The sequence below is a fragment of the Nerophis lumbriciformis genome, linkage group LG20 (genome assembly GCF_033978685.3).
Source record: "Nerophis lumbriciformis linkage group LG20, RoL_Nlum_v2.1, whole genome shotgun sequence".
In the NCBI taxonomy this organism is placed as follows: domain Eukaryota; kingdom Metazoa; phylum Chordata; class Actinopteri; order Syngnathiformes; family Syngnathidae; genus Nerophis; species Nerophis lumbriciformis.
In genome coordinates, this window is record NC_084567.2 from 21,738,721 (window position 1) to 21,765,975 (window position 27,255).

The window sequence follows — 27,255 nt, forward strand, 5'->3', positions numbered from 1 at the left end:
TATATATATATATATATATATATCCATCCATCCATTTTCTACCGCTTATTCCCTTTGGGGTCGCGGGGAGTGCTGGAGCCTATCTCAGCTACAATCGGGCGGAAGGCGGTGTACACCCTGTATATACAGGTAAAAGCCAGTAAATTAGAATATTTTGAAAAACTTGATTTATTTCAGTAATTGCATTCAAAAGGTGTAACTTGTACATTATATTTATTCATTGCACACAGACTGATGCATTCAAATGTTTATTTCATTTAATTTTGATGATTTGAAGTGGCAACAAATGAAAATCCAAAATTCAGTGTGTCACAAAATTAGAATATTACTTAAGGCTAATACAAAAAAGGGATTTTTAGAAATGTTGGCCAACTGAAAAGTATGAAAATGAAAAATATGAGCATGTACAATACTCAATACTTGGTTGGAGCTCCTTTTGCCTCAATTACTGCGTTAATGCGGCGTGGCATGGAGTCGATGAGTTTCTGGCACTGCTCAGGTGTTATGAGAGCCCATGTTGCTCTGATAGTGGCCTTCAACTCTTCTGCGTTTTTGGGTCTGGCATTCTGCATCTTCCTTTTCACAATACCCCACAGATTTTCTATGGGGCTAAGGTCAGGGGAGTTGGCGGGCCAATTTAGAACAGAAATACCATGGTCCGTAAACCAGGCACGGGTAGATTTTGCGCTGTGTGCAGGCGCCAAGTCCTGTTGGAACTTGAAATCTCCATCTCCATAGAGCAGGTCAGCAGCGGGAAGCATGAAGTGCTCTAAAACTTGCTGGTAGACGGCTGCGTTGACCCTGGATCTCAGGAAACAGAGTGGACCGACACCAGCAGATGACATGGCACCCCAAACCATCACTGATGGTGGAAACTTTACACTAGACTTCAGGCAACGTGGATCCTGTGCCTCTCCTGTCTTCCTCCAGACTCTGGGACCTCAATTTCCAAAGGAAATGCAAAATTTGCATGGTTGGGTGATGGTTTGGGGTGCCATGTCATCTGCTGGTGTCGGTCCACTCTGTTTCCTGAAATCCAGGGTCAACGCAGCCGTCTACCAGCAAGTTTTAGAGCACTTCATGCTTCCTGCTGCTGACCTGCTCTATGGAGATGGAGATTTCAAGTTCCAACAGGACTTGGCGCCTGCACACAGCGCAAAATCTACCCGTGCCTGGTTTACGGACCATGGTATTTCTGTTCTAAATTGGCCCGCCAACTCCCCTGACCTTAGCCCCATAGAAAATCTGTGGGGTATTGTGAAAAGGAAGATGCAGAATGCCAGACCCAAAAACGCAGAAGAGTTGAAGGCCACTATCAGAGCAACCTGGGCTCTCATAACACCTGAGCAGTGCCAGAAACTCATCGACTCCATGCCACGCCGCATTAACGCAGTAATTGAGGCAAAAGGAGCTCCAACCAAGTATTGAGTATTGTACATGCTCATATTTTTCATTTTCATACTTTTCAGTTGGCCAACATTTCTAAAAATCCCTTTTTTGTGTTAGCCTTAAGTAATATTCTAATTTTGTGACACACGGAATTTTGGATTTTCATTTGTTGCCACTTCAAATCATCAAAATTAAATGAAATAAACATTTGAATGCATCAGTCTGTGTGCAATGAATAAATATAATGTACAAGTTACACCTTTTGAATGCAATTACTGAAATAAATCAAGTTTTTCAAAATATTCTAATTTACTGGCTTTTACCTGTATATATATATACAAACATGCAAACACCGTTTCCATATGAGTTGGGAAATTGTGTTAGATGTAAATATAAACGGAATACAATGATTTGCAAATCCTTTTCAACCCATATTCAACATATTTGATGTTCAAACTCATAAATTAAAAAAAAAAATTTTGCAAATAATAATTAACTTTGAATTTCATGGCTGCAACACCTGCCAAAGTAGTTGGGAAAGGGCATGTTCACCACTGTGTTACATGGGCTTTCCTTTTAACAACACTCAGTAAACGTTTGGGAACTGAGGAGACACATTTTTTAAGCTTCTCAGGTGGAATTATTTCCCATTCTTGCTTGATGGTACAAGCAAGTTGTTCAACAGTCCGGGGGTCTCCGTTGTGGTATTTTAGGCTTCATAATGCGCCACACATTTTCAATGGGAGACAGGTCTGGATTACAGGCAGGCCAGTCTAGTACCCGCACTCTTTTACTATGAAGCCACGTTGATGTAACACGTGGCTTGGCATTGCCTTGCTGAAATAAGCAGGGGCGTCCATTGCTTGGATGGCAAAATATGTTGCTCCAAAACCTGTATGTACCTTTCAGCATTAATTGCGCCTTCACAGATGTGTAAGTTACCCATGTCTTGGGCACTAATACACCCCGATACCATCACAGATGTTGGCTTTTCAACTTTGCGCCTATAACAATCCGGATAGTTCTTTTCCTCTTTGGTCCGGAGGACACGATGACCACAGTTTCCAAAAACAATTTGAAATGTGGACTCGTCAACACCACAGAACACTTTTCCACTTAGCATCAGTCCATCTTAGATGAGCTCAGGCCCAGCGAAGCCGACGGCGTTTCTGGGTGTTGTTGATAAACGGTTTTCGCCTTGCATAGGAGAGTTTTAACTTGCACTTACAGATGTAGCGACCAACTGTAGTTACTAGTGATGGGTTGATGAGGCGTCATGAAGCGTTTCGACACATTGCAAAACTGTATTGATACTGTGTCGATACTGTGTCACCAAATACTGACATCTGCTGGACATTAAAAATCCCTACAGGCAACCTATGGACCAACTCAACTGACACTGATTTTATGACCTAGTATATACAATAATATAAACCAAGTCATTGTATTTCATTTAGGATTATTTCATATCTTCATTTAAATAAAAATATATTTTTATCTTTTTTAGATACAGTCAATAAAAAATGTGAACATGTATCATAACATGGAAATCTAAGAGAATGTGTTGTGAATGAGGAGGCTTGTGGACTGGGATTTTTTTAAATTATTTTTTTACACATTTTTATTAAAAAAAAACAGTTTTTCCAACGTATTCAATTTTAGACGATTTCTTTCATTGATTGATTGAGACTTTTATTAGTAGGTTGCACAGTGAAGTACATATTCCGTACAATTGACCACTAAATGGTAACACCCCAATAAGTTTTTCAACTTGTTTAAGTCGGGGTCCACTTAAATTGATTAATGATACAGATATATACTAACATCATAATACAGTCATCACACAAGTTAATCATCAGAGTATATACATTGAATTATTTACATTATTTACAATCCGGGGTGTGGGATATAGAGGGGGGGGGGGGGGTAAGTTTGGTTGTTATCAACACTTCAGTCGTCTCTTCTTAGTTATTATTTCTCCGGCTGTAGAAAAGACCCGCTCACAGGGCACAGAAGAGGCGGGAGTGCGACACAGTTCGCGTATCGGTCACGTGACCAAAACAGCTCATGATCGGTCACGTGACTTTCTAAAAGCGGTACGCGCACCGACACAGGGTTTCGCTCTATGAGCTCGACGCATGCGCCGATGCATCGGTGTTACCGGACCCATCACTAGTAGTTACTGACAGTGGGTTTCTGAAGTGTTCCTGAGCCCATGTGGTGATATCCTTTACACACTGATGTCACTTGTTGATGCATTGATTCCTGAGGGATCGAAGGTCACGGGCTTAGCTGCTTACGTGCAGTGATTTCTCCAGATTCTCTGAACCCTTTGATGATATTACGGACTGTAGCTGGTGAAATCCCTAAATTCCTTGCAATAGCTGGTTGAGAAAGCTTTTTATTAAACTGTTCAACAATTTGCTCACGCATTTGTTGACAAAGTGGTGACCCTCGCCCCATCCTTGTTTTTGAATGAATAGAATCTACTTTTATACTCAATCATGGCACCCACCTGTTCCCAATTTGCCTGTTCACCTGTAGGATGTTCCAAATAAGTGTTTGATGAGCAGTCCTCAACTTTATCAGTATTTATTGCCACCTTTCCCAACTTCTTTGTCACGTGTTGCTGGCATCAAATTCTAAAGTTAATGATTATTTGCAAAAAAAAAAATGTTTATCAGTTTGAACATCAAATATGTTGTTTTTGTAGCATATTCAACTGAATATGGGTTGAAAATGATTTGCAAATCATTGTATTTCATTTATATTTACATCTAACACAATTTCCCAACTCATATGGAAACGGGGTTTGTATATATATATAAGAAATACTTTAATTTCAGTGAATTCTAGCTATAAATATACTCCTTCCCCCTTAACCCCCCCCCCCGCAATCTCCCGAATTCGGAGGTCTCAAGGTTGGCAAGTATTCACATGCACGCACACAGTACAATCACTTTGGTGTTCTTACTATCACCGGTCTCTGTTTTAATGTTGTGCTTTTTTTATTTGTTTATTACTTGTTTGTTGTGTCATCAGCTTGGTTTGCAGACTTTGCAGCTATTAGAAAACTAAAAATTGGTGAACGCTGACATGCTTGCTTCCCCAAATTCAAAATATGTTTTAACGGTTAAGATTTCGATGTTGACAGCGTGTTACTTACCGCAAGGCTGAATGTCACAAATGTCTACCCTGACCCGGGGGTTCAAGGTGAAACACCAGGGAGCTTGCATCTGGCCTCCTGGGTTGCGACAGTAGTTGTGGCTGCCCCATAGTTCAGGGTACTCCTGGACCAGATGGTGACTGTGAGGGTACTGAGTGCTCCACGGCTGGCAGTGATGACCTGATGTTGTGGCGCTGACGGTGCCCCTATAGTCAGCACCACTTCCGTTGTAGCAGCTCTGGTCTGTTGGGTACTCTGTAAAAGGTTAGTGAAGCCTGATCAGACCAACACATTTCCGCAAAGTCCACTGCATCTGTACTCCTGCTTACGTGTGTGTAGTTTTTCGGACGGCACGCCTATCCTCATACAGGAAGCAGCATCGAGTGTGCCAGGCCGAGGCAGCAGGTGGCAGCGTGGAAGCTCTAGCTGCATCAGGATCATGGGGTTGGCTCGGGCAACGCTGTACTCGGCATGGCACAGATTATTCTCAAGGGCCTCGCACTCGTCCCGACAGAGTTGACGTCGCCTAGGACTGCGGGATCCCTCATCACATAGCGGGAAAACGTAATGGCAGAAGGACGGAATGGCAAATTTGGAACACTGATCTGACAGGTGAGTGGAGGTGCCAATCATTGTGAGGGCAGCTGAGAAGGAGGAAGTACAGACACATGGTCATATTGTTGTAGATTAGGAATGTAACGGTAAACAGTATAATGATAAACTGCAATAAAATTCTTGACGGTTAGTAATACTGTTTAAAATGTTGTAATTACAGAAAAAACGTCATGTATTAATGCATTTTAGGCAACACTACTTACTTCCGGAAACAAAGTCACTTTATTTTCATTAGCCAAGCTACTTTGTGTTTTATTTTGATATCAAAACTTTTTTTTACATTACTTGTGTTTTTTTCATTGAAAACTATTCATGTGACATAGCATGTTGTTAATATTTTATGGTGTATAGTTAATTTCTATACGACATATTTCTGCTCAAACTCTGAATGACTCTGTCATCAAATGTACAATCATTAGTACATATAAATGTACATAACTTAAAGAATACCTCTCGCTCCATCAAAATATAAAAATAGAGATAAAGGCATCATGTAATGAGAAAAAGATGACACGTTGATACTTTACTAATAATGAACAAAAAACTAATATTGTCTTTAAATACAAAACCCAAAACCAGTGAAGTTGTGTAATTCGTAAATAAAAACAGAAGACAATGATTTGCAAATCCTTTTCAACTTATATTCAATTGAATAGACTACAAAGACAAGATATTTAATGTTCGAAATGAGAAACTTGTTTTTTTTGCAAATAATGATTAACTTAGACTTTAATGGCAGCAACACATTGCAAAAAAGTTGGCACGGGGGCATTTTTACCACTGTGTTACATGGCCTTTCTTTTTAACAACACTCTGTAAACGTTTGACAACTGAGGAGACCAAACTTATAAGCTTTTCAGGTGGAATTCTTTCCCATTATTGCTTGATATACAGCTTAAGTTGTTCAACAGTCCAGGGTCTCCGTTGTGGTATTTTAAGATTCATAATGCGCCACACTGTTGTAACACGTGGCTTGTCATTGTCTTGCTGAAATAAGCAGGGGCGTGCGTCCATGATAACGATGCTTGAATGGCAACATATGCTGCTCCAAAACCTGTATGTACCTTTCAGCATTAATGGGGCCTTCACAGATGTGTAAGTTACCCATGTCTTGGGCACAAATACACCCCCATACCATCACAGATGCTGGCTTTTGAACTTTGCGCCTAGCACAATCCGGATGGTACTTTTCCTCTTTGGTCCGAATGACACAACGTCCACAGTTACCAAAAACAATTTGAAATGTGGTCTCATCAGACCACAGAACACCTTTCCACTTTGCATCAATCCATCTTAGATGAGCTAGGGCCCAGCGAAGCTGGCAGCGTTTTTGGGTGTTGTTGATAAATGGCTTTCGCTTTGCATAGTAGAGTTTTAACTTGCACTTACAAATGTAGCAACAAATTGTAGTTACTGACAGTGGTTCTCTGAAGTGTTTCTGAGCCCATGTGGTGGTATCCTTTACACACTGATGTCGCTTTTCGATGCAGTACCACCTGAGGGATCGTAGGTCACGGGCGTTCAACAATGGTGTGAACGACTCGTGCCGTCGTCCGGGTTCGCAGGACCATCAAGGAAGAACATTGCTTCGAGCAGGGTTGATTTTATTTTATTTTTCCATAAATCAAAGTCTTTTGCGGATTGCTTTTCAGCACTTGCCTCGCTCTGCTCGCTCCTCCGTCTGCTTTCCAGCAGCATGTCGTCGTCTCCCTTGAGCTCTCTTGCGCTCTCGCTCTGCGTCCGCCTCTCTCTTGCGCTCTCGCTCAGCGTCCGCCTCTCTCTGGCTCCTCTTTCTCTCGCGCGCTGCATCTGCTGCTGGCTCTCCACCTCCTTCTGCCCCGTCGTTTTCGGCTGCCGTCCTTTTAAACACTGAGAAGGGATCACTTAATTCTGCCAAGATGCGTGATCCACGCACCTGTGGTCCATTTGGACGCGGGTCCGCCGGTCACGCCTCCTCGCCGCCATCTTGGAGCGGGCCCCGGTGTGCCCTGCCCCGCTGACGGACTACCAGCCACGCCTCCTCGCTGCCATCTTGGAGCGGGCTCCGGCGTGCTCTGCCTCGTTGTCGATCTGCCGGCCCCGCCTCCCCACAGTCCTCCATCGCCGGACGCAAGCCGGGCTTCAGACCAGCTGAGCCTACTCCCCCCCCATTTCGAGGGAGTGGGAAGTGGGGACGATCAGGTCCCCCTGTGGCCCCGGTCCTTTTCTTCTTCCGTGTCCTTTTCTTCTTCTGTGTCCTTTTCTTCTTCCGTGTCCTTTTCTTCTTCTGTGTCCTTTTCTTCTTCCGTGTCCTTTTCTTCTTCTTCTTCCGTATCTTTTCCTTCTTCTTCTGTATCTTTTCCTTGTTCTTCTTCTTCTTTGTCTTAACCATCTTTTTCTTCATCTTCTACTTCATCATCCCAATCTTCGTCATCTTCATCCCAATCTTCATCCCACTCTTCATTATCAATTTCATCCCACTCTTTGTCATCATCTTCATCACCTTCGGGGGGCCATTCGTCCATTTGGACGCGGGTCCGCCGGCCACGCCTCCTCACCGCCTTCTTGGGGTGGGCTCCGGCGTGCCCTGCCTCGTTGTCGATCTGCCGGCCCCGCCTCCCTACAGATGGTTTTCTGCAATTTCTCCAGATTCTCTGAACCCTTTGATGATATTATGGACCGAAGATGGTGAAATCCCTTACTTCCTTGCATAGGTCGTTGAGGAATGTTGTTCTTAAACGGTTCGACAATTTGCTCACGCATTTGTTCACCAAGGTGACCCTCGCCCAATCCTTGTTTGTGAAAGACTGAGCATTTCATAGAAGCTGCTGTTATACCCAATCATGGCCCCCATCTGTCTTAAATTAGCCTGTTCACCTGTGGGATGTTCCAAATAAGTGTTTGATGAGCATTCCTCAACTTTCTTTTTTGCCACTTTATGCCAGCTTTTTTGAAACATGTTGCAGGCATCAAATTCCAAATGAGCTATACATCCATCCATCCATCTTCTTCCGCTTATCCGAGGTCGGGTCGCGGGGGCAGCAGCCTAAGCAGGGAAGCCCAGACTTTCCTCCCCCCAGCAACTTCGTCCAGCTCTTCCCGGGGGATCCCGAGGCGTTCCCAGGCCAGCCGGGAGACATAGTCTTCCCAATGAGTCCGGGGTCTTCCCCGTGGTCTCCTACCGGTTGGACGTGCCCGAAACACCCCCCTAGGGAGGCGTTCGGGTGGCATCCTGACCAGATGCCCGAACCACTTCATCTGGCTACTCTCGATGTGGAGGAGCAGCGGCTTTACTTTGACCTCCCCCCGGATGGCAGAGCTTCTCACTCTATCTCTAAGGGAGAGCCCCGCCACCCGGCGGAGGAAACTCATTTCGGCCGCTTGTACCCGTGATCTTGTCCTTTCGGTCATAACCCAAAGCTTATGACCATAGGTGAGGATGGGAACGTAGATCGACCGGTAAATTGAGAGCTTTGCCTTCCGGCTCAGCTCCTTCTTCACCACAACGGATCGACACAGCATCCGCATTACTGAAGACGCCGCACCAATCCGCCTGTCGATCTCACGATCCACTCTTCCCTCACTCTTGAACAAGACTCCGAGGTACTTCAACTCCTCCACTTGGGGAAGGGTCTCCTCCCCCACCCGGAAATGGCACTCCACCGTTTTCCAGGCGAGAACCATGGACTCGGACTTGGAGGTGCTGATTCTCATCCCAGTCGCTGCACACTTGGCTGCGAACCGATCCAGTGATAGCTGAAGATCCTGGCCAGATGAAGCCATCAGGACCACATCATCTGCAAAAAGCAGAGACCTAATCCTGCAGCCACCAAACCGGATCCCCTCAACGCCTTGACTGCGCCAAAAATTCTGTCCATAAAAGTTATGAACAAATGAGCTAATATTTGCAAAAAAGTTTGAATATTAAGTATCTTGTCTTTTCAGTCTATTCACTTTAATATATAAAGAATTTGCAAATCGTTGTATTCTGTTTTCAACGTGCCAACGTGTTTTTGGGTTTTGTATATGGATAACGTGTATCTATAACCTTTTTATTAGACAATTATTATTATTACAAATTACATGATGGTGTCACGTTCACGCCCCACCCCAACACTGTTTTACCTAACATAATGAATAATCATGATTTCAATATTGATTAAAATAATCTTAATTATTATTTTGGCCATAATTGTGCAGCCCTTTGTGTGAGACTAGATTTCATACATGAACACAATTTTTATCTACATGGACACAAAGTTTAGTTACGTCTTATGGCCATCAGGTGCCACCTTGGAAAATGTTTAATTTGTTTATCTCTTATGTCCATAAAGTGCTATCTTGCACAATGTTCACATTTATTTATTTATTCATTTTTTTCTACCATATTACTCTGTTTATAATGCTTGTGTTGCTTTCATATGCACATTGAATTTCGACTTGAGGTCCATGAAACAGTGTTTTTGTCAATAATGTTTCTCCTACAAAGGAAATTTCAATGTGTTGTTTGTGAGTTTTTTTTTAATAAAACTTGGTTCAAAGATTTCAGTTTAAGTACTTTTTAAACATTTTGAGCCCATTTAAAAATACTGCGATTATAATGATAACTGTGATCATTTTTGTCACAATAATCGAGATAAGAAATGTTCATACTGTTACATATCTATTGTAGATGAGTCTGAAAGTGGATGACTTGTCCTACCTGTGATGCGGTTTTCACTTTCTCCTTGCATCTGCAGAGACTCCACATAAATGCTCTGGTTGCCGATGAAGCGTGCACAAGCAATGCCACGGTATGGCTGGCAGAAACCTTTTTCTTGTGACCTAAGAGTAGTAGAAACAAACTTTCATCAATAATCAATTATTAGGTCAAATTATAGTCATTTATAACAGGACAAACTGTATAGAAAATGAATGTATGGATTTTTCTAGCTTGTCTGAGAGTTCATTTTGATTCTATACATAAATACAAGTGGACCATGTCTATACATTACTTTGTTGAATGAACCAAACATGGTTATCTTATTTACATGACAGCATGTCCTTTCTGTCTCTACATGTTTATAATTTATCATTTGTTCTCTGTATCGGGTGTGGCGGAGCAATTGCATTCATTAAATAATACCTCTTTATTTTGACTATGTGATTTATTTTTGCAGAGAGAGAATCTGTCAGTGTGTTAGTTAGAAACTAGGACTGTCACAGATAATGTATTAACGCAATTAATCACCAAACTATCGCATTACAAAACGCAGATTAATTGCAAAATTTATTTTCAGCGCTCGTGGTCTTTACCTTCCCTTAACCTTAACTGAAAGGTGCAGGTTATTGTATGGTCAGTGATCCGGTCAATGCATATGTCACTGCAAAGATAGGTGTGCTCGCTCGTACATTTCACTTTGAAATACATCTCTACAGTACTTTAAAATAAACTGTGGTTTTTTTTAACTGTAGATTTCAAGGGTGATCCGGATCATTTCTACTACACTGCCTTATGTTTATGTTACGAGGCTGCAACTTTTGTTTGTGTATGCTAGCGTAGAGTGGAGGATGACTAACAAGAGTGTTCATTCTGCTTATTTCATTCCACTCTAGAACCCATGTACTTATGGGCGGATTTTGATGAAACTTTCAGAAAAGGTAATAAAGAACAAGTGATTAAATTTTGGGGGTGATCTGAATCACTGTCTGGATTCAGGACTTTTTAAAAAAGATTCTTTATTATTCTGAGATAGGGCCTGGCGCTGGTTTTGCGTCCTACCGAGTGGTTTTCTAGTTGATATAGTTATATTTATATCCTGTTATAATTAGTGGTGGGTGGTCAGAGCCAGCAAAGCCTTCCCTGCAAGCCTAAACACTATCAGAAATACTTATCTACATTTGCAACTTCAATTCTACCATTTCTTTCTGTGTATTAATTTATTCTACAGTCTATAATCTTCATTTTGGAGCGTGTCTTTTGGTTACACTGCTTCCAGTACCTATGTGTATGTTCCGATTGTTTTGTCCAAACAATTCCAGCTTCTATGTGTCCATGTCGATGTAATCTACTCAAGGCCTTCAGAATCAGGAGTGCAGGCCCAATATTACCTAAACTATATTAGCAAAGAGACTGTTTTTTCAACCAATCAGATTTCAGATTTGCTTCTCAGGGCCTGCATGCAGGTGTACCACAACATCAGAATTGTTCTGTCCTCTAATTGGTTGATCAGATCAAAAGTGCCTAAAATGACAAATTCACTTGGTGCCATACGTTCTTAAAATCCATTTTCAAAAGCAGAAAACTAGACAAGGTAAGGGGTCAGCTAACCACATAGCTGGTTAGCTTGTAGGGGTGTGGGAAAAAATCGATTTGACTTCGAATCGCAATTCTCACGTTGTGCGATTCAGAATCGATTCTCATTTTTTTTAAATAGATTTTTTTTTTTAAATTAATTTATTTAAAAATGTTTTTTTTTTTTTAAATTAATCAATCCAACACAACAATACACAGCAATACCATAACAATGCAATCCAATTCCAAAACCAAACTTGACCCAGCAACACTCAGAACTGCAATAAACAGAGCAATTGAGAGGACACACAAACACGACACAGAACAAACCAAAAGTAGTGAAACAAAAATTAATATTATCAACAACAGTATCAATATTAGTTACAATTTCAACATAGCAGTGATTAAAAATCCCTCATTGACATTATCATTAGACATTTATAAAAAAAAAAAAAAGAACAATAGCGTCACAGTGACTTACACTTGCATCGCATCTCATAAGCTTGACAACACACTGTGTCCAATATTTTCACACAGATATAATAAGTCATATTTTTGGTTCATTTAATAGTTAAAACAAATTTACATTATTGCAATCAGTTGATAAAACATTTTCCTTTACAATTATAAAAGCTTTTTACAAAAATCTACTACTCTGCTTGCATGTCAGCAGACTGGGGTTGATCCTGCTGAAATCCTATGTATTGAATGAATACAGAATCTTTTTGAATCGGGAAAAAAATCATTTTTTAATCGAGAATCGTGTTGAATTGAAAAAAAATCGATTTTGAATCGAATCGTGACCGCAAGAATCGATATTGAATCGAATCGTGGGACACCCAAAGATTCGCAGCCCTAATAGCTTGTCTCCAGGGTTTGTTTGCCCCATCCAAATCAGTACTTACCAGCTACAACTGGTTTAAGAAGAGTATTGCAAACTACTGCTGAGAATGTATTGGGTTTTTCTATAAATAATCAGCATCAATGGTGAGTATGATGGTTTTTTTTAAAACAATTTTTATGATTTGTCATGTTATTATATAAATACTGAAAAAAATGTTTTTAACTGATTCACAATACACACAAAAGAACGTGCTGGCTTACGAATCATCTGGTCCATGCGTCGGCATCTGTCCTGTTGGTACACAATGATAAAAACATTGTTAGGTACGTTTTTAAAACAACAATCAATCAAAGCTAAATGCAAGTTGTGTGCTTTGTTTTTATTAATTTCTTAAAGCATATACTTTGTTAGTGCAAACAAAAGTCATCTCATGGACATGAAATACATGTTGGTGTTCAATACAAACACTTGCATTAGAACATTCAGGAGATTCTCCCAAACATTAAAAATATTTAACTAATAATGACTTGATCATTAATCTGTCGCATAGTGACACAGTGCCTCTCACGTAGTTCCAGTGTAGGAAGATAAAATATAAATCAAACAAGACGCCGTCAGATGGGATGCAAGCTAAGTGACGTAAGAGTATATTCTAGCCCAGGGGTGCTCACACTTTTTCTGCAGGCGAGCTACTTTTCAATTGATCAAGTCGTGGGGATCTACCTCATTCATATATATAATTTACATTTACTTATTAATGAAATATATGTTTTTGTTAACAAGTTAAATGTGTTTAATGATAATGCAAGCATGTTTAACACATATAGTTAATATTGTTAAAAAATTAAAGGTGTTTAATGATAATACAAGTATGTTTAATACATATAGTTAATATTGTTAACAAGTAAAAGGTGTTTAAAGATAATGCAAGCATGTTTAACACATATAGTTAATATTGTTAAAAAATTAAAGGTGTTTAATGATAATACAAGCATGTTTAATACATACAGTTAATATTGTTAACAAGTTAAAGGTGTTTAATGATAATACAAGCATGTTTAACACATAGTTAATATTGTTAAAAAAATTAAAGGTGTTTAATGATAATACAAGAATGTTTAATACATATAGTTAATATTGTTAATAAGTTAAAGGTGTTTAAAGATAATACAAGCATGTTTAACACATATAGTTAATATTGTTAATAAGTTAAAGGTGTTTAAAGATAATACAAGCATGTTTAACACATATAGTTAATACTGTTAATAAGTTAAAGGTGTTTAAAGATAATACAAGCATGTTTAACACATATAGATTCCTTTCTTTCATGAAGACAAGAATATAAGTTGGTGTATTACCTGATTCTGATGACTTGCATTGATAGGAATCAGACAGTGGTGCTGATAAGGTCCGCATTTTCGAATGGAGGAGAAAAAAAGTCCTCCTTTCTGTCCAATACCACATGAAAGTGGTTGGTTTTTGGCATCTTATTTGTCCAGCTTCCGTACTCCTTTGTATACACTTTACAAGAAATACATTGTCGGCAAACTCCGTAGCTTGCTAGCTTGTGCACGCCAGCTTTCTGAGACTCCTATTTTGTTAGCGCAACTGTGCAACTGTGCAGTCGGTCTTTGGAATTTTGACGACAGGTACGGCGCCAGAGTCTGTTGAAATAAAGTGTTTCTCGCCTTCCAGTCGGTAATTTTAATGAGCTGGCAGCAGCCAGCGTCTTCTCAGAAGACCCTCGAGTGCCGTGAATGTCAATCAAGTGACGAAAGTGACGTCATAGTGAAGATTTATGATCGCTCATTTTTAGGACTATTTTTTTAATGCCTGGCTGGTGATCGGCTGACACACCCTCCGAGATCGACCGGTAGCTCGCGATCGACGTAATGAGCACCCCTGTTCTAGCCTTACCAAGGAGCCAAGGAAACCTCTTGAATGTTTAAGTGCCTGAAGCGCACATACGTGCGTGTGCTGCTGCAAAACTCTTGTGGAATTATAACACATTTAATCATCAATAAAGTTATACATGCGCAATGAAAAGTTAATTGTTTTTAACATCACAACACACTAACAAGAAGAAAGGGTACATAATGTTTTTTAAGTCGTTCGGGTGCTTTATACGCTTGTGCACTATTACGCCCTCAAATGGAAACACATGCAAGTAAATAACTTCATGATCTTCATTTCTTATGTTTTTAATCATTAAATAAAGATTAAAACATGAGAAAATGTTTCACATTTCCTAGGACCCAAAGCAAAAAGTCTTGTTTGTCAAAGTTGTCTCATTAGCTGAAGTTCTGACAGCAATCGTATCCAACAGACCTCCGTTTGAGCCGGCATCATGGCTAGGCTGGAAGCTGTTTATTTTCTTTATTTTCAATTTTTCTTTTTACATCCGAGCAGGAAAAGGTAGGACAACATTTAATCAAAACAAAGGCATGTTGACTAATAACACACTTGACTGACAATTTAGTTGACGAAAAGGTTGACAGAAACAAAATCCATTCATATTTATTTTTGTCCTGTCAATGGGTGGGACAAGTTTGGAGTATATACAAACACAGCTCATTTATTGCGTACATTCAAATAGGTTATGAAGGACAGCTAATCAAATTATTTTCTTCTTCAGATGAGGAAGTCCGTTTTTCCCGCCAAAAACCAAACCAAAATGTGTGGGTTTAAATGTTCCACATCGTAATTGTGTACAACTGGGAGAAAGTGAAGAGGACTCATTTGATCTTTACTCCAATGATGCCATCAGCAGACCAGTCATCGATCGTGACATCACGACTGTAAGTTAAATATATTATTCCCGCCGCGTGAGCGCGCTTTGCTTGCTAAACTGCTGGGCCTTCTTCCTTTTTCTTGTTTAAAAGCTACATACAATATTACTGTTCTTTGTTCAAGTACATAATAATTATTAATTAAGTGTTTGGTTGTACTCATTAAATCAATGTATGGGTGCCAAAAAGTAATGTAATACTTTGATACTGACACATCTCATCTACGCATACATGATTAGATGACCCTTAAGAGAGTTTCATATATGATAATTAAGTACATACTGTACTGTTTACGTGTTGAAGTACCCTTTAAAAAGCTGAAATCTACCCCAAATGACAACTTATGATTGCCAAAGTGATTCAAAGTTATATTTTGATATTGACACTGTGGGGAGGCGGGGCCGGCAGACCGACAGCGAGGCAGGGCACACCGGAGCCCGCTCCAAGATGGCGACAAGGAGGTGGGGACGGCGAGCAGGCAGGGAGGCAGGGCACACCGGAGCCCGCTCCAAGATGGCGGCGAGGAGGCGAGGACGGCAAGCGAGCAGCGCAATCACTATAAAGTGCGTGGAGCGCGCAGCTGTAGGGAATGTAATTATCCTCTCGCACCGTATAAGAGGGCGACAGACGTAAACGTCGGGGAGAGAGAGGGAGATGAGAGAAGGAGCCAGAGGGAGGCTGATGCAGAGCGAAAGAGGGAGAGAGCGCAAGGAAGACGACGACACCGTGACGCTGAAAAGCTGGAACGGAGGAGCGAGGCGAGCAGACGAACTCAAGGCTGGAAAGCAATCAGCAGCAGACTTTTTCTTATTTGCAAAAATAAAGAAGTCTACAAATGCTCATCAAGATGTCATGCTTCGATGGTCCTTGGAACCCACCCGGCAGCTTGCGACTGTCACAGACACATATCATCTGTGCATCTCCTCAGGGTAGTCTAGTAATTTATGTATGTGTCAATATGAAAATATTACTTTGAATCCATTTTTAAATTCCTTTAAAAAATGTTAAATTCCTGGGTTCGATCCTGGGCTCAGGATCTTTCTGTGTGGAATTTGTATGTTCTCCCCGTGACTGCGTGGGTTCCCTCCGAGTACTCCGGCTTCCTCCCACCTCTAAAGACATGCTCCTGGGGATATGTTGATTGGCAACACTAAATTGTCCCTAGTGTGTGAATGTGAGTGTGAATGTTGTCTGTCTATCTGCATTGGCGCTGCGATGAGGTGGCAACTTGTCCAGGGTGTACCCCGCCTTCCGCCCGTGTGCAGCTGGGATAGGCTCCAGCACCCCCCGTGACCCCGTAAGGACAAGCGGTAGAAAATGGATGGATGGATGGATGTGCTTGAACAAAGAACAGTTAATATTGTATGTAGCTTTTAAACAAAAAAAGAGGTTTTAGCACATCAACATCAAATCAATAACAGCCCTTTACAATCTCATTAATACCATAGAAATGAGCAACTCTCATTTTTTTTAGACACGATAAAGGCTAAAAGGGGAACTGCACTTTTTTTTAAATATTTGCCTATCGTTCACAATCATTATGAGAGACAACAAGACAAGTTGTTTGGTTTTTTTTTCGCTTTCTAACATATAAAAATCGGCTGGCTATTGGTGGCTAGCAATTCAGCTAATGGGAGCAATCAATTCTACCTCCAAATCACTTTAAAAGGCATTCAAAAACCGCTCTATAAACTGTATAATAACCAAACTGTAGTGATAATGTTATTGTAAGATTGAACACTGAGGAACTCTTTTTCTAGCGAAGTAACACGTCATATTAGCCCGTAGAAGCTAACTATAGCAAGAGATAAGCTAGCTTCTACATCAGCACAAAACGTGTTTGAGTTTGTAAAGCACAACACAAAGTGATAGAACACCAATCTGTTCATACCAATAGGCCAATAAAAAAGGCGTTGTGGGTCACAAAATGATGCACTTTGGACCCTCTGCCAAAGACAGAAAAGGAGGTTAAAGGTCAATACCTGACTCTTACCTAATTTGACGTAAAGCACCCCTGTGGCTGAGATGACTTTGAGCGAGTTGGAGGCGACACACTGATAGTAACCAGTGTCTGTGGTGTCCAGGTCCTGGATGCGAAGCTTGGATCCTGCCTCAGTTTTGCGAATAGTGATGCGTCCTTGCTCCTGGACCACCGGCGCGTCATTTTTAAGCCAGCGTATGATCGGTCGTGGGTTCCCAACCACTTTGCAGTGCAGCGTGGCTGTCTGGCCCTGGAAGTGTGTGATGTTGTTGACTGGCTCCACCACCTCCAGGAAGTAACCTTGGCAACAGAACACACAATCAGATCACATTTAGCATGGATGACAAAAAGTCTTTGTGGAAAAAATTCCAAAAAAACACTTCATTCACAGCTATTTACAATCACCATAACTTAGTAACTTACCGTAATGTTTTTGGGATGTTGGAGGAATACTTGCAAAGTTTGCACAGAAATTGGAACCCAGAAAGTGTTGCTGTGAAGGCAGACCAAACCACATTGGCTGCAAGATAGCATTTCAACATGTTGTGAATGTTAGCATGCTAGCCTTGCTGTGCATTGCTTTATACCAGGGGTGTTAAACTCGATCGCACAGGGGCCCAAAATTCAAAGCAAACTTATTCTGGGCAAACAAAAACAATTAATTAATTATATAACCCTTAATCACAAACGTCTCAAAGATTGGTTGGATTTAAAAAACATTGTGACTTATGCAGAACCCAAAAACACAAAAAACAGGTAACAATAGGTAGAGAAAAAAAAATTGGTTTTACATAATAGGTCCCCTCTAATAGTGATAGTAATGAAAAAAAATCACAGAGACGATGCAAACAGACTTTATAATCTACTGAGTGAGCTCAAGGTGAGTTATATTACATATATTTAGCTAACTGATGGTGTTAACCTATTACCCTTAACCACTAAAACCTAATCTAGCTAAATACATCTGGTGATTGCCGGCCCATCTCCTTTTTGGAGCCAATTTGGAAAAAAATCACTCTTAAGACACCTCAGACTAATGGACAATCTTATAAGACATACGTTTGTAGAGTGTTTGCTGTCTTTTTGAACTGGAAAAATTACCGGTTTTCCCGAAATTCTAGGAATTTTAACTAATTTAGAACATTCAAAATGAATTGGCCATTTTTAAAACTTCCACATATCCCACATTTTGCAACCGATTCAAACCATTCCACCTTCGACATATTCATCTCATCCTGGACATTCAAACTATAATTTTTCCACGTTCATCAAATTTCCAGGAATTCCCTGTGCTCCTAACCCTATTTCCACACATTTTTTTTCTCGTTCAACTGGTCCTTTCACATTTTTCAACCCATTTCAACTGTTTCATTGTCAACACATTCCTCTTAATTCGGACAAAATAACAAGTTTACTTGTAAACTAGAACAATTCCTGGTTTTCCAGGAATGCTGTAATACCATTTCTCAATTAAATATGGCTAATCTTTTAACATTTCTTGACTGATTTAAACAATTCAAACACCAACCAATTCAGCTCATTTAGGATATTTATGTTATTTATCTCCTCTCTGAGCTGCCACCTTACCGTGGTAGAGGAGTTTGCGTGTCCCAATGATCCTAGGAGCTATGTTGTCCGGGCCGCAAGGTAGTTGGTGCCTGTTGTGGCGGTAATCCTAGAACCCGTTGGTGGACACCAGCGGTGAGGGCTGCCGTCAAGCTGAAGAAGGAGTCCTATCGGGTTCTTTAGGCTCATAGGACTCCAAAGGCAACGGACAGTTACCGACAGGCTAAGCGGTGTGCGGCTTCAGCGGTCGCAGAGGCAACAACTTGGACATGGGAGGAGTTCGGGGAAGCCATGGAAAACGATTCTGGACCACCATCCGCCGCCTCAGGAAGGAGAAGCAGTGCACTGTCAACACCGTGTATGTTGAGGATGGTGTTCTGTTGACCTCGACTGTGGATGTTGTGGATCGGTGGAGGGAATACTTCAAAGACCTCCTCAATCCCACCAACACGTCTTCCTATGAGGAAGCAGTGCCTGGGGAATCTGTGGTGGGCTCTCCTATTTCTGGGGCTGAGGTTGCTGAGGTAGTTAAAAAGCTCCTCGGTGGCAAGGCCCCGGGGGTGGATGAGATCACCCGGAGTTCTTTAAGGCTCTGGATGCTGTGGGGCTGTCTTGGTTGACAAGACTTTGCAGCATCGCGTGGACTTCGGAGGCGGTACCTCTGGATTTGCAGACCGGGGTGGTGGTTCCTCTCTTTAAGAAGAGTAACCGGAGGGTGTGTTCCAACTATCGTGGGATCACACTCCTCAGCCTTCCCGGTAAGATCTATTCTGGACTGTACTGGAGAGGAACCTCGGATTCAGGAGGAACAGTGTGGTTTTCGTCCCGGTCGTGGAACTGTGGACCAGCTCTATACTCTCGGCAGGGTTCTTAAGGGTGCATGAGAGTTAGCCCAACCAGTCTACATGTGCTTTGTGGACTTGGAGAAGGCATTCGACCGTGTCCCTCCGGAAGTCCTGTGGGGAGTGCTCAGAGAGTATGGGGTATCGGACTGTCTGATTGTGGCGGTCCGCTCCCTGTACAATCAGTGTCAGAGCTTGGTCCGCATTGCCGGTAAATCGGACACATTTCCAGTGAGGGTTGGACTCTGCCAAGGCTGCCCTTTGTCACCGATTCTGTTCATAACTTTTATGGACAGAATTCTAGGCGCAGTCAAGGCGTTGAGGCGATCCGGTTTGGTGGCTGCAGGATTAGGTCTCTGCTTTTTGCAGATGATGTGGTCCTGATGGCTTCATCTGGCCAGGATCTTCAGCTCTCACTGGATCGGTTCGCAGCCAAGTGTGAAGCGACTGGGATGAGAATCAGCACCTTCAAGTCCGAGTCCATGGTTCTCGCCCGTAAAAGGGTGGAGTGCCATCTACGGGTTGGGGAGGAGACCCTGCCCCAAGTGGAGGAGTTCAAGTACCTCGGAGTCTTGTTCACGAGTGAGGGAAGAGTTGATCGTGAGATCGACAGGCGGATCGGTGCGGCGTCTTCAGTAATGCAGATGCTGTATCGATCCGTTGTGGTGAAGAAGGAGCTGAGCCGGAAGCAAAGCTCTCAATTTAACGGTCGATCTACGTTCCCATCCTCACCTATGAGCTTTGGGTTATGACCGAAAGGACATGATCACGGGTACAAGCGGCCGAAATGAGTTTCCTCCGCCGGGTAGCGGGGCTCTCCCTTAGAGATAGGGTGGAAAGCTCTGCCATCCGGGGGGAGCTCAAAGTAAAGCCGCTGCTCCTCCACATCGGGAGGAGCCAGATGAGGTGGTTCGGGCATCTGGTCAGGATGCCACCCGAACGCCTCCCTAGGGAGGTGTTTAGGGCACATCCAACCGGTAGAAGGCCACGGGGAAGACCCACGACACGTTGGGAAGACTATGTCTCCCGGCTGGCCTGGGAACACCTCGGGATCCCCCGGGAAGAGCTGGACGAAGTGGCTGGGGAGAGAAAAGTCTGGGCTTCCCTGCTTAGGTTGCTGCCCCCGCGACCCGACCTCAGATAAGCGGAAGAAGATGGATGGATGGATGGATGGATGGATTTAGCGCTCACATATACATTTAGATTGAACATTTAGGTTTACATTTAAGAGTTAGGTTTATATTTAATATTTAGGTTTTGATTAAAGATTTAGGTTTTTATTATTTTTTTATATAATTATATAATATTTAGCGTTAACATCTAATTAAAACTTAAATGTGATTAAAATATGATAAAAAATTGTTAAATCTGCTAGAAAAGTGTGACTGAAGTTTTACATTCGGCACCCCATAAAAAAACTTTATGTGTGTCTTTAGCAATAGTGAGGAGCTCAGAGGGAGGAGCTAAGAATAGAGACACTGCTCCTTCACATACAGAGAAGCGGGTTTAGGTGGCGTGGGCATCGAGGTAATTTTAGTTTGATGTCTTCCTGGTGAGGTGTTGTGGGTATGCCTAACCGGGGGATGTCCCCGTAAAACCTGGGATTATATCTCGCAGCTGGCCTGAGAACCTGTCAGTTTTCCTACTTGTTAAACTGGACAAGGTTGCCAAAGATCGAAAAGTCACCACTTGCCCACTTTGACGTAGAAAATGGAAAGATGGTTTACTAGTATGTCTACCGGTACAACTATTTCTATAGTAAAAATCACAATACTACAGGGTGTCCATAAAGTCTGGGTACAATGGGCAATTCAGACCTATTCCATCAAATTCACCTGAATTTTGCAAAGCGCATCAAATAATGCATTGAAAATCACGGGAATCATGTTCAAATATTATTTATCAACAATAGAATGAATTAAAAAAATACATTTGAATCAGTATGTGTTTTTAACCATATACCAGTGACGTGCAGTGAGGTTTAAGGTTGGGGAGGCACTGACCCACTGGTCAGATTTACAAACATACAGTATGATGCTAAGTCACTGACTCACAATCGTTGGTACTTTAACTTTAACTTAACTTAACAAGTCAGATTTACAAACATGACAGTACAGTACAATGGCACCGGCTTAAAATCACAAAAACACACAGTATGATGCTAGAATAAAACATTTCAACACACTTAGCACACAATTAACACAGCAACTGCAGAGCAGACACTAGACCATGGGTCCCCAAACTTTTTGACTTGGGGGCCGCATTGGGTTAAAACAATTTGGCCGGGGGCCGGGCTGTATATATATATATATACATATATATATATATATATATATATATATATATATATATATATATATAATAATTGACTGAAAGAGTGTGCACTTGCTGCGTGCTCGCCCAACACTACGGAACGAGCGCAATGATGTCACGTTATCGATGGGAAAATGCATTTTTAGACAATATGATATGCCTGAGCAGCTAGGAGACACTGAGAGTAACAAGCGGTGGAAAATGGATAAGAAAGGACAAATAAAAAAATGAAAAAATTCCAATTAAAAAATTTAAAATATTTTTTAACTTGGGACTTCCCGAGGGCCGGATTTTGGGTACCCCTGCACTAGACAGTATATCTTGCCTTTACTTGTAAATGAAGTCCATTCGCCTTTCCTTCTGGACGAAGATCTCTATGACTTCGTTGTAGAAGTCCTCCTTTTTCTCTTTTTCTTTGAGTTTTAAAAGTCTGTTTCTCTCATTTGAGATAATTGCCACAAAATGCAAGCTCCTGTTTCCCCAAAAAGCAAGTGGTGTTTATCAGGTCTTTTAATATCTCACGATGTTCCTTTACATTGGCATTGTGGATGCTGATATTTAGTCTAGTTTAGAGCCAGATCAATACGTGATATTCCAAACGTTTTGAAATAAATCTGACCTTGAATGTTGGCAAATGAGCTTTGATGTTTTTCGAGGCTTCTTGGCAGGTTTTTCAGATCCATCCCATCCCATCCATTTTCTACCGCTTGTCCCTCTCGGGTTGCGGGGAGTGCTGGAGCCTATCTCAGCTGCATTCGGGCGGAAGGCAGGGTGATTTGTTGAGAATAAAAGGCAGGGAAAGAAATACTGACGTTTTTTTGTAGCACAACCATAAAGCCATTATTTTCCAGTATACCATCCATCTATCCATCCATCCATGTGCTGGATACCAATCCTTTTGAATCCTCGGACCACACACGTTTGAATCAAATCTGGCAGCTGTGGCGTTGGTCTCCCAGTAATAATGACTTCTTGTTTTGATTGAAAGTCCAGTCTTGAAAAGTTCCTTATTTTTCCTTATCAAATCCTCTATTTTTAATACGAAAAAGCATCCCAGTTTGCAGTAGCAGTTGTTGTCTGTTGTTTTCTTCTTCTCAATCAATCAATCAATCAATGTTTATTTATATAGCCCTAAATCACAAGTGTCTCAAAGGGCTGCACAAGCCACAACGACATCTGCGGTACAGAGCCCACATAAGGGCAAGGAAAAACTCACAACCCCAATGGTACGTCGATGTGAATTACTATGAGAAACATTGGAGAGGACCGCATATGTGGGTGACCCCGCCCCCTTCTAGGGGAGACCGGATGCCATGGACGTCGAGTGGGTCTGACATAATATTGTGAAAGTCCAGTCCATAGTAGATCTAACTTAATAGTGAGAGTCCAGTCCATAGTGGGGTCAGCAGGAGACCATCTCGAGCGAAGACGGGTCAGCAGCGCAGAGATGTCCCCAACCGATGCACAGGCGAGCGGTCCACCCCCGGGTCTTGACTCTGGACAGCCAGCACTTCATCCATGGCCACCGGACCTGTGTCCCTCCTCCACAAGGGAGAGGGGGGCCTTCTTAAGGGTTAACCGGTGTTGGCAGTTCATGCATTTTTGATATATCGCCCCCTACTTTGAGGGAGAGGTACTTGCTGCCTCATGGCCTGCCTTTTCCCCGTGGCATGTGCCCCCTTGCACGCACACACTCAATACACTTTGCGTGTAGCTGTGGAGCCTGTGACACGGAATTTACGCGATTTTGACTATGAAAATTTACAAAATGTACAGGAACCACACCAAAATCACATAGAAAGCATAGACCAAAAGAAAAATAATAAAACGAATTTAACTTTATTACTTCGCTTTTGAACATCTCATTTTTACTGACAGCACGTCACTGCCATATACCCATACTTTGTAAACACCCTGTAAAGCTTCTTATATTTGCACTGCTTACCTTCTTGCGTCGGTGCAGCTCCACTTTGAGACTCAACCGGACTGTCTACATCCACTGAGAGCCCAGGGCCACCTGCAGAAAATAGTCATGGAGTTATAGTTGAAACGGTATTAAACACCAGGATGCAGAAACAGAGGCAAAGTGCAGGTAATAAAAAGGTATTTCATGCAAACCAAGCAGCTGCAGATAATCACAGCACTTGAATAAAGTTAAAAGATGAGCAAGAATCCACAGTGCAAATATTTTTCCTGAAACACTGAGGTGAATAACAGATACTGAGAAGAGAATATGCAGCGTGATACAGTAGTACCTCAGCTCACAAGCTTAATTGGTTTTGTGACAGACCTCCTAAGTGGAAATAAATCAAATCAATGTTGCTTCTTTTTCTCAGTACTGTCCTTCATACTCACTTTCTTCGTTGCAATAGTTGTAAAACAAAGTTATGTCAATCTCTAGTTATAGGCAATTGCCAGCGAAGAAGACCAAATGCTTTCGGCAGATTTTACGGGCTTCACTGTGGAATTTGCTTTGCCAACTAAAAGTGTGGATGCTTGTAACTAAAATTTTTACCTGCAACTCAAAGCATAACAATTAGCTGAGAGACAGCCCTTATTTCAAAACACTCTGAAATTGGGTAGTCTTAAATTTAGGTACCACAGTACATTAAATCCTGAATGCTTACAGAATAGTAAGGCAGCAAACACCTGATGAACTAATGAACCATGAATCTTGGCCTTGTTTACCAAGCAGATCAGTTCCAATTTGTTTGTCCATATGTGAACTGTATCTGATTTTTTCATGTCAATGTGAAGAGGGCAATTCAGATTTTTTCAAATCCAACCTCTTTTGTATGTCAGGGTTTCTCCTTAATGTAACTGAACTTGGCGCATGGCAAAATGATAACCCCCACACCTTAAATATAAGTTGTTGTTTTTTAAGTGAAAACAAATTAAATTAATGTAAATGCATTGTAGCCTCCAGAAGAAGTCAAAAGTCTGACGTTCGCTATTTTTAAACTTTTGTTGAGAATCCTATTATCCAATTCCAACAGATTTTGCCTCCCATGCAAACACTTTTGTCTCCATACTTCCCTGGACAAGCCCTGGACACTCAACAACACTTCCTCATTCTCCACCAATCTGCTTTAAAGCACAGACGGTGTGTTTGAGATCATGGGAAAATAAACATCAAATCAAAACCACACAAACATAAAACATTACTACCAGCAGGTCATTACAGTATGAATGGATTAATATGGCCTATTATTTGCGCACTACTGATTAGTGATCCACCGAAATTTGACTTTGATCCCCCAAAACAGCGCTGCTGAAACATGATGTTGTGAAGTAAACAAGACGCACGCCATTGTCTGGAGCGTAGTCAGCATATCTGCGACATAACTTTAATATATTCCAGATATACCCGCAGACAGCGATCTACAAAATGTACAGATAATAGGAGAAAAAGTCCAAGTGAAGCAGCAGCGCCAAGCAAGTGTGACGTCATGTCAGGGACATCGAGGGACTGAAGTAGAGTTTTAGACAATGGTACCTTTTGTAATAACACCAGAAAAAGATAGTACATTTGTTGCTAATCCTTTTTAATAAAGAAAAAGTCACTAAATGTCTCTAGACACTTGCAATTTTTTAACAAAGGACATTGTACATTAAACAGCAACAAATTAAAATAGAGCAAACTGATTTAATATAAAAATATAGAATGCAGCTTAGATAGGCTCCAGCACCCCCCGCGACTCCGAAAGGGACAAGCGGTAGAAAATGGATGGATGGATGGATGTTATTACTAATTAATAACTCAGATTTGTTTTAAATGTGTGAACTGTATACATTTTTTAGCCTTTTTTAAAGAAAATCGTATCATCATAGCAAATTATTAATCATTTTTTATACGGCAGAACTGAGACTTACTAGCCATTTTTACTTCCGTAGACACCGCAGCACGTGAGACGGCATGGCGTTATGTCTGTACGCAGGTCCGATACCGTTCGCATTAGAAGTCACTTTTTTTTTTGCAATGTGAAAGCGACATTAAAAGATCCCATTTGACTAAAAAAAACATAATTGCAGATGTGCTGAAGAAGCCGACTGATTACCAGTAGTAATGCGCTAAATTTACTCCATTATATTGGATAAATTGTACTTTGTCAGAGTAGTTTAAATGCAACATACTTTTTACTTTTACTTGAGTATATTTTTGTGAAGAAGACTTGCTACTTTTATTGTGCTACGTTGAGTTTCAGTTTGATTCCTACATTTACTTATATCATAAGTATTTATAATCTATTGCTTACTGCTTGCAAACCCAGATTAAATTGGTTAATCAGCGAGCCTTCATCCAGCAGGAATTGTCACATGACTCTGTTTGATCCAACGTAAGTATCGAATCCAGATAGGTTGTTGTAAATGGAAAAAAAATACAATATTTGGTTGAACAAAAGCTCACTTTTATTTTATAAGAAAAAAATAAAATAAAATAAATAAATAAATATTGACTGTAAACCCCCCTAAAAAAAAATAAAAAAAATATTGACTGTTTTTACCCAAACTATATTAAGTAGGATCTTTCAGAAAAACAAATATATACAGTAACACAAAAACAACCTGTTTCTGTGATCACTAAAGGTGTATAAATAATAATATAGTGTTAAATAAAATCAGTCCCTTGGGCACAAAACTGAAAATAATACAGCTCTCCAAAAAGTGCACTTCTGCTGCTATTGGAACATATTAACTACACACACTATGACACTATGAACACCACATCAATCAACAATTATTCCCCCCTAACATGAGAGCGAAGCCTGGCAATAATTGCATATTGCCTGTTCTGCCCTCACTATACGTGTTGAGGTTATACAGCTTGGCAGACAGCTAACAAACAATCCAAAGCAGATTAATCCATTTGGCTCTTTATTGTTGTTGTTATTGCTTTGTCTTTTCCTATCTTTACTTTTGTCTTGCACTGGACTGTTTTTTGTTTTTTTTAAACTGAAATACACACAATGACAAATGTATAAGCTATGTGATTCAATTAACATACTGAAATTTAATACACAATATGTAAATATTAGCTTCACACAAATATACAGTACTATCATCAAACAAATACTTCTGAGTGTTGAAACTATTTCGATGGTGGGAATACACGACTGGCAGCCATTTTAAGTCCTCAAAACATCCATTGAAACAGTGCACAAAAATCGTTTTTCAATAAACATCTTAGTATCAAACTGAACCACTTTCCACCTTAATATTGAGTTACATAAACAAGTTAAACAGTTTACTTACAGACTTATCTTTTCCAAGGCTTGTAAGAGCTAACACAACTTGTCTACTTCTCAATTGTCTCGCCAACCCGAAAGTGCCCAAACTAATGACGCGTAGTATTTTTATATCGCCACAAGTCTACAATCAAATGGGCATAACATTGCAGTCCCACAGGGCATTTCCTGTACGTGGGAAGGGATTCGTTCCCAGGGATTCGAATAAAGAACCAACTCTTTTTCTTTACTATAGTGGCCTCGATAACGGG

General features: G+C 41.0%; 1 protein-coding gene across 2 annotated transcripts in view; it reads right to left on the bottom strand.

The window, feature by feature from the left end:
• ror2 (receptor tyrosine kinase-like orphan receptor 2) overlaps nt 1-27,255 on the bottom strand; it is a 162,118-nt gene that overhangs the window by 32,699 nt on the left and 102,164 nt on the right. The window contains exons 2-7 of one of the 2 annotated variants that reach the window (XM_061980576.1): nt 23,704-23,775; nt 17,050-17,337; nt 12,528-12,558; nt 9,852-9,973; nt 4,885-5,199; nt 4,556-4,810 (exon numbers count right to left, since the gene is read on the bottom strand). In XM_061980576.1, coding sequence (XP_061836560.1) covers nt 4,556-4,810; nt 4,885-5,199; nt 9,852-9,973; nt 12,528-12,558; nt 17,050-17,337; nt 23,704-23,775 — 1,083 coding nt within the window. Of the gene's footprint in view, nt 1-4,555; nt 4,811-4,884; nt 5,200-9,851; nt 9,974-12,527; nt 12,559-17,049; nt 17,338-23,703; nt 23,776-27,255 lie in introns of those variants that run through there. The other variant, XR_012051017.1, reaches the window with a different exon arrangement.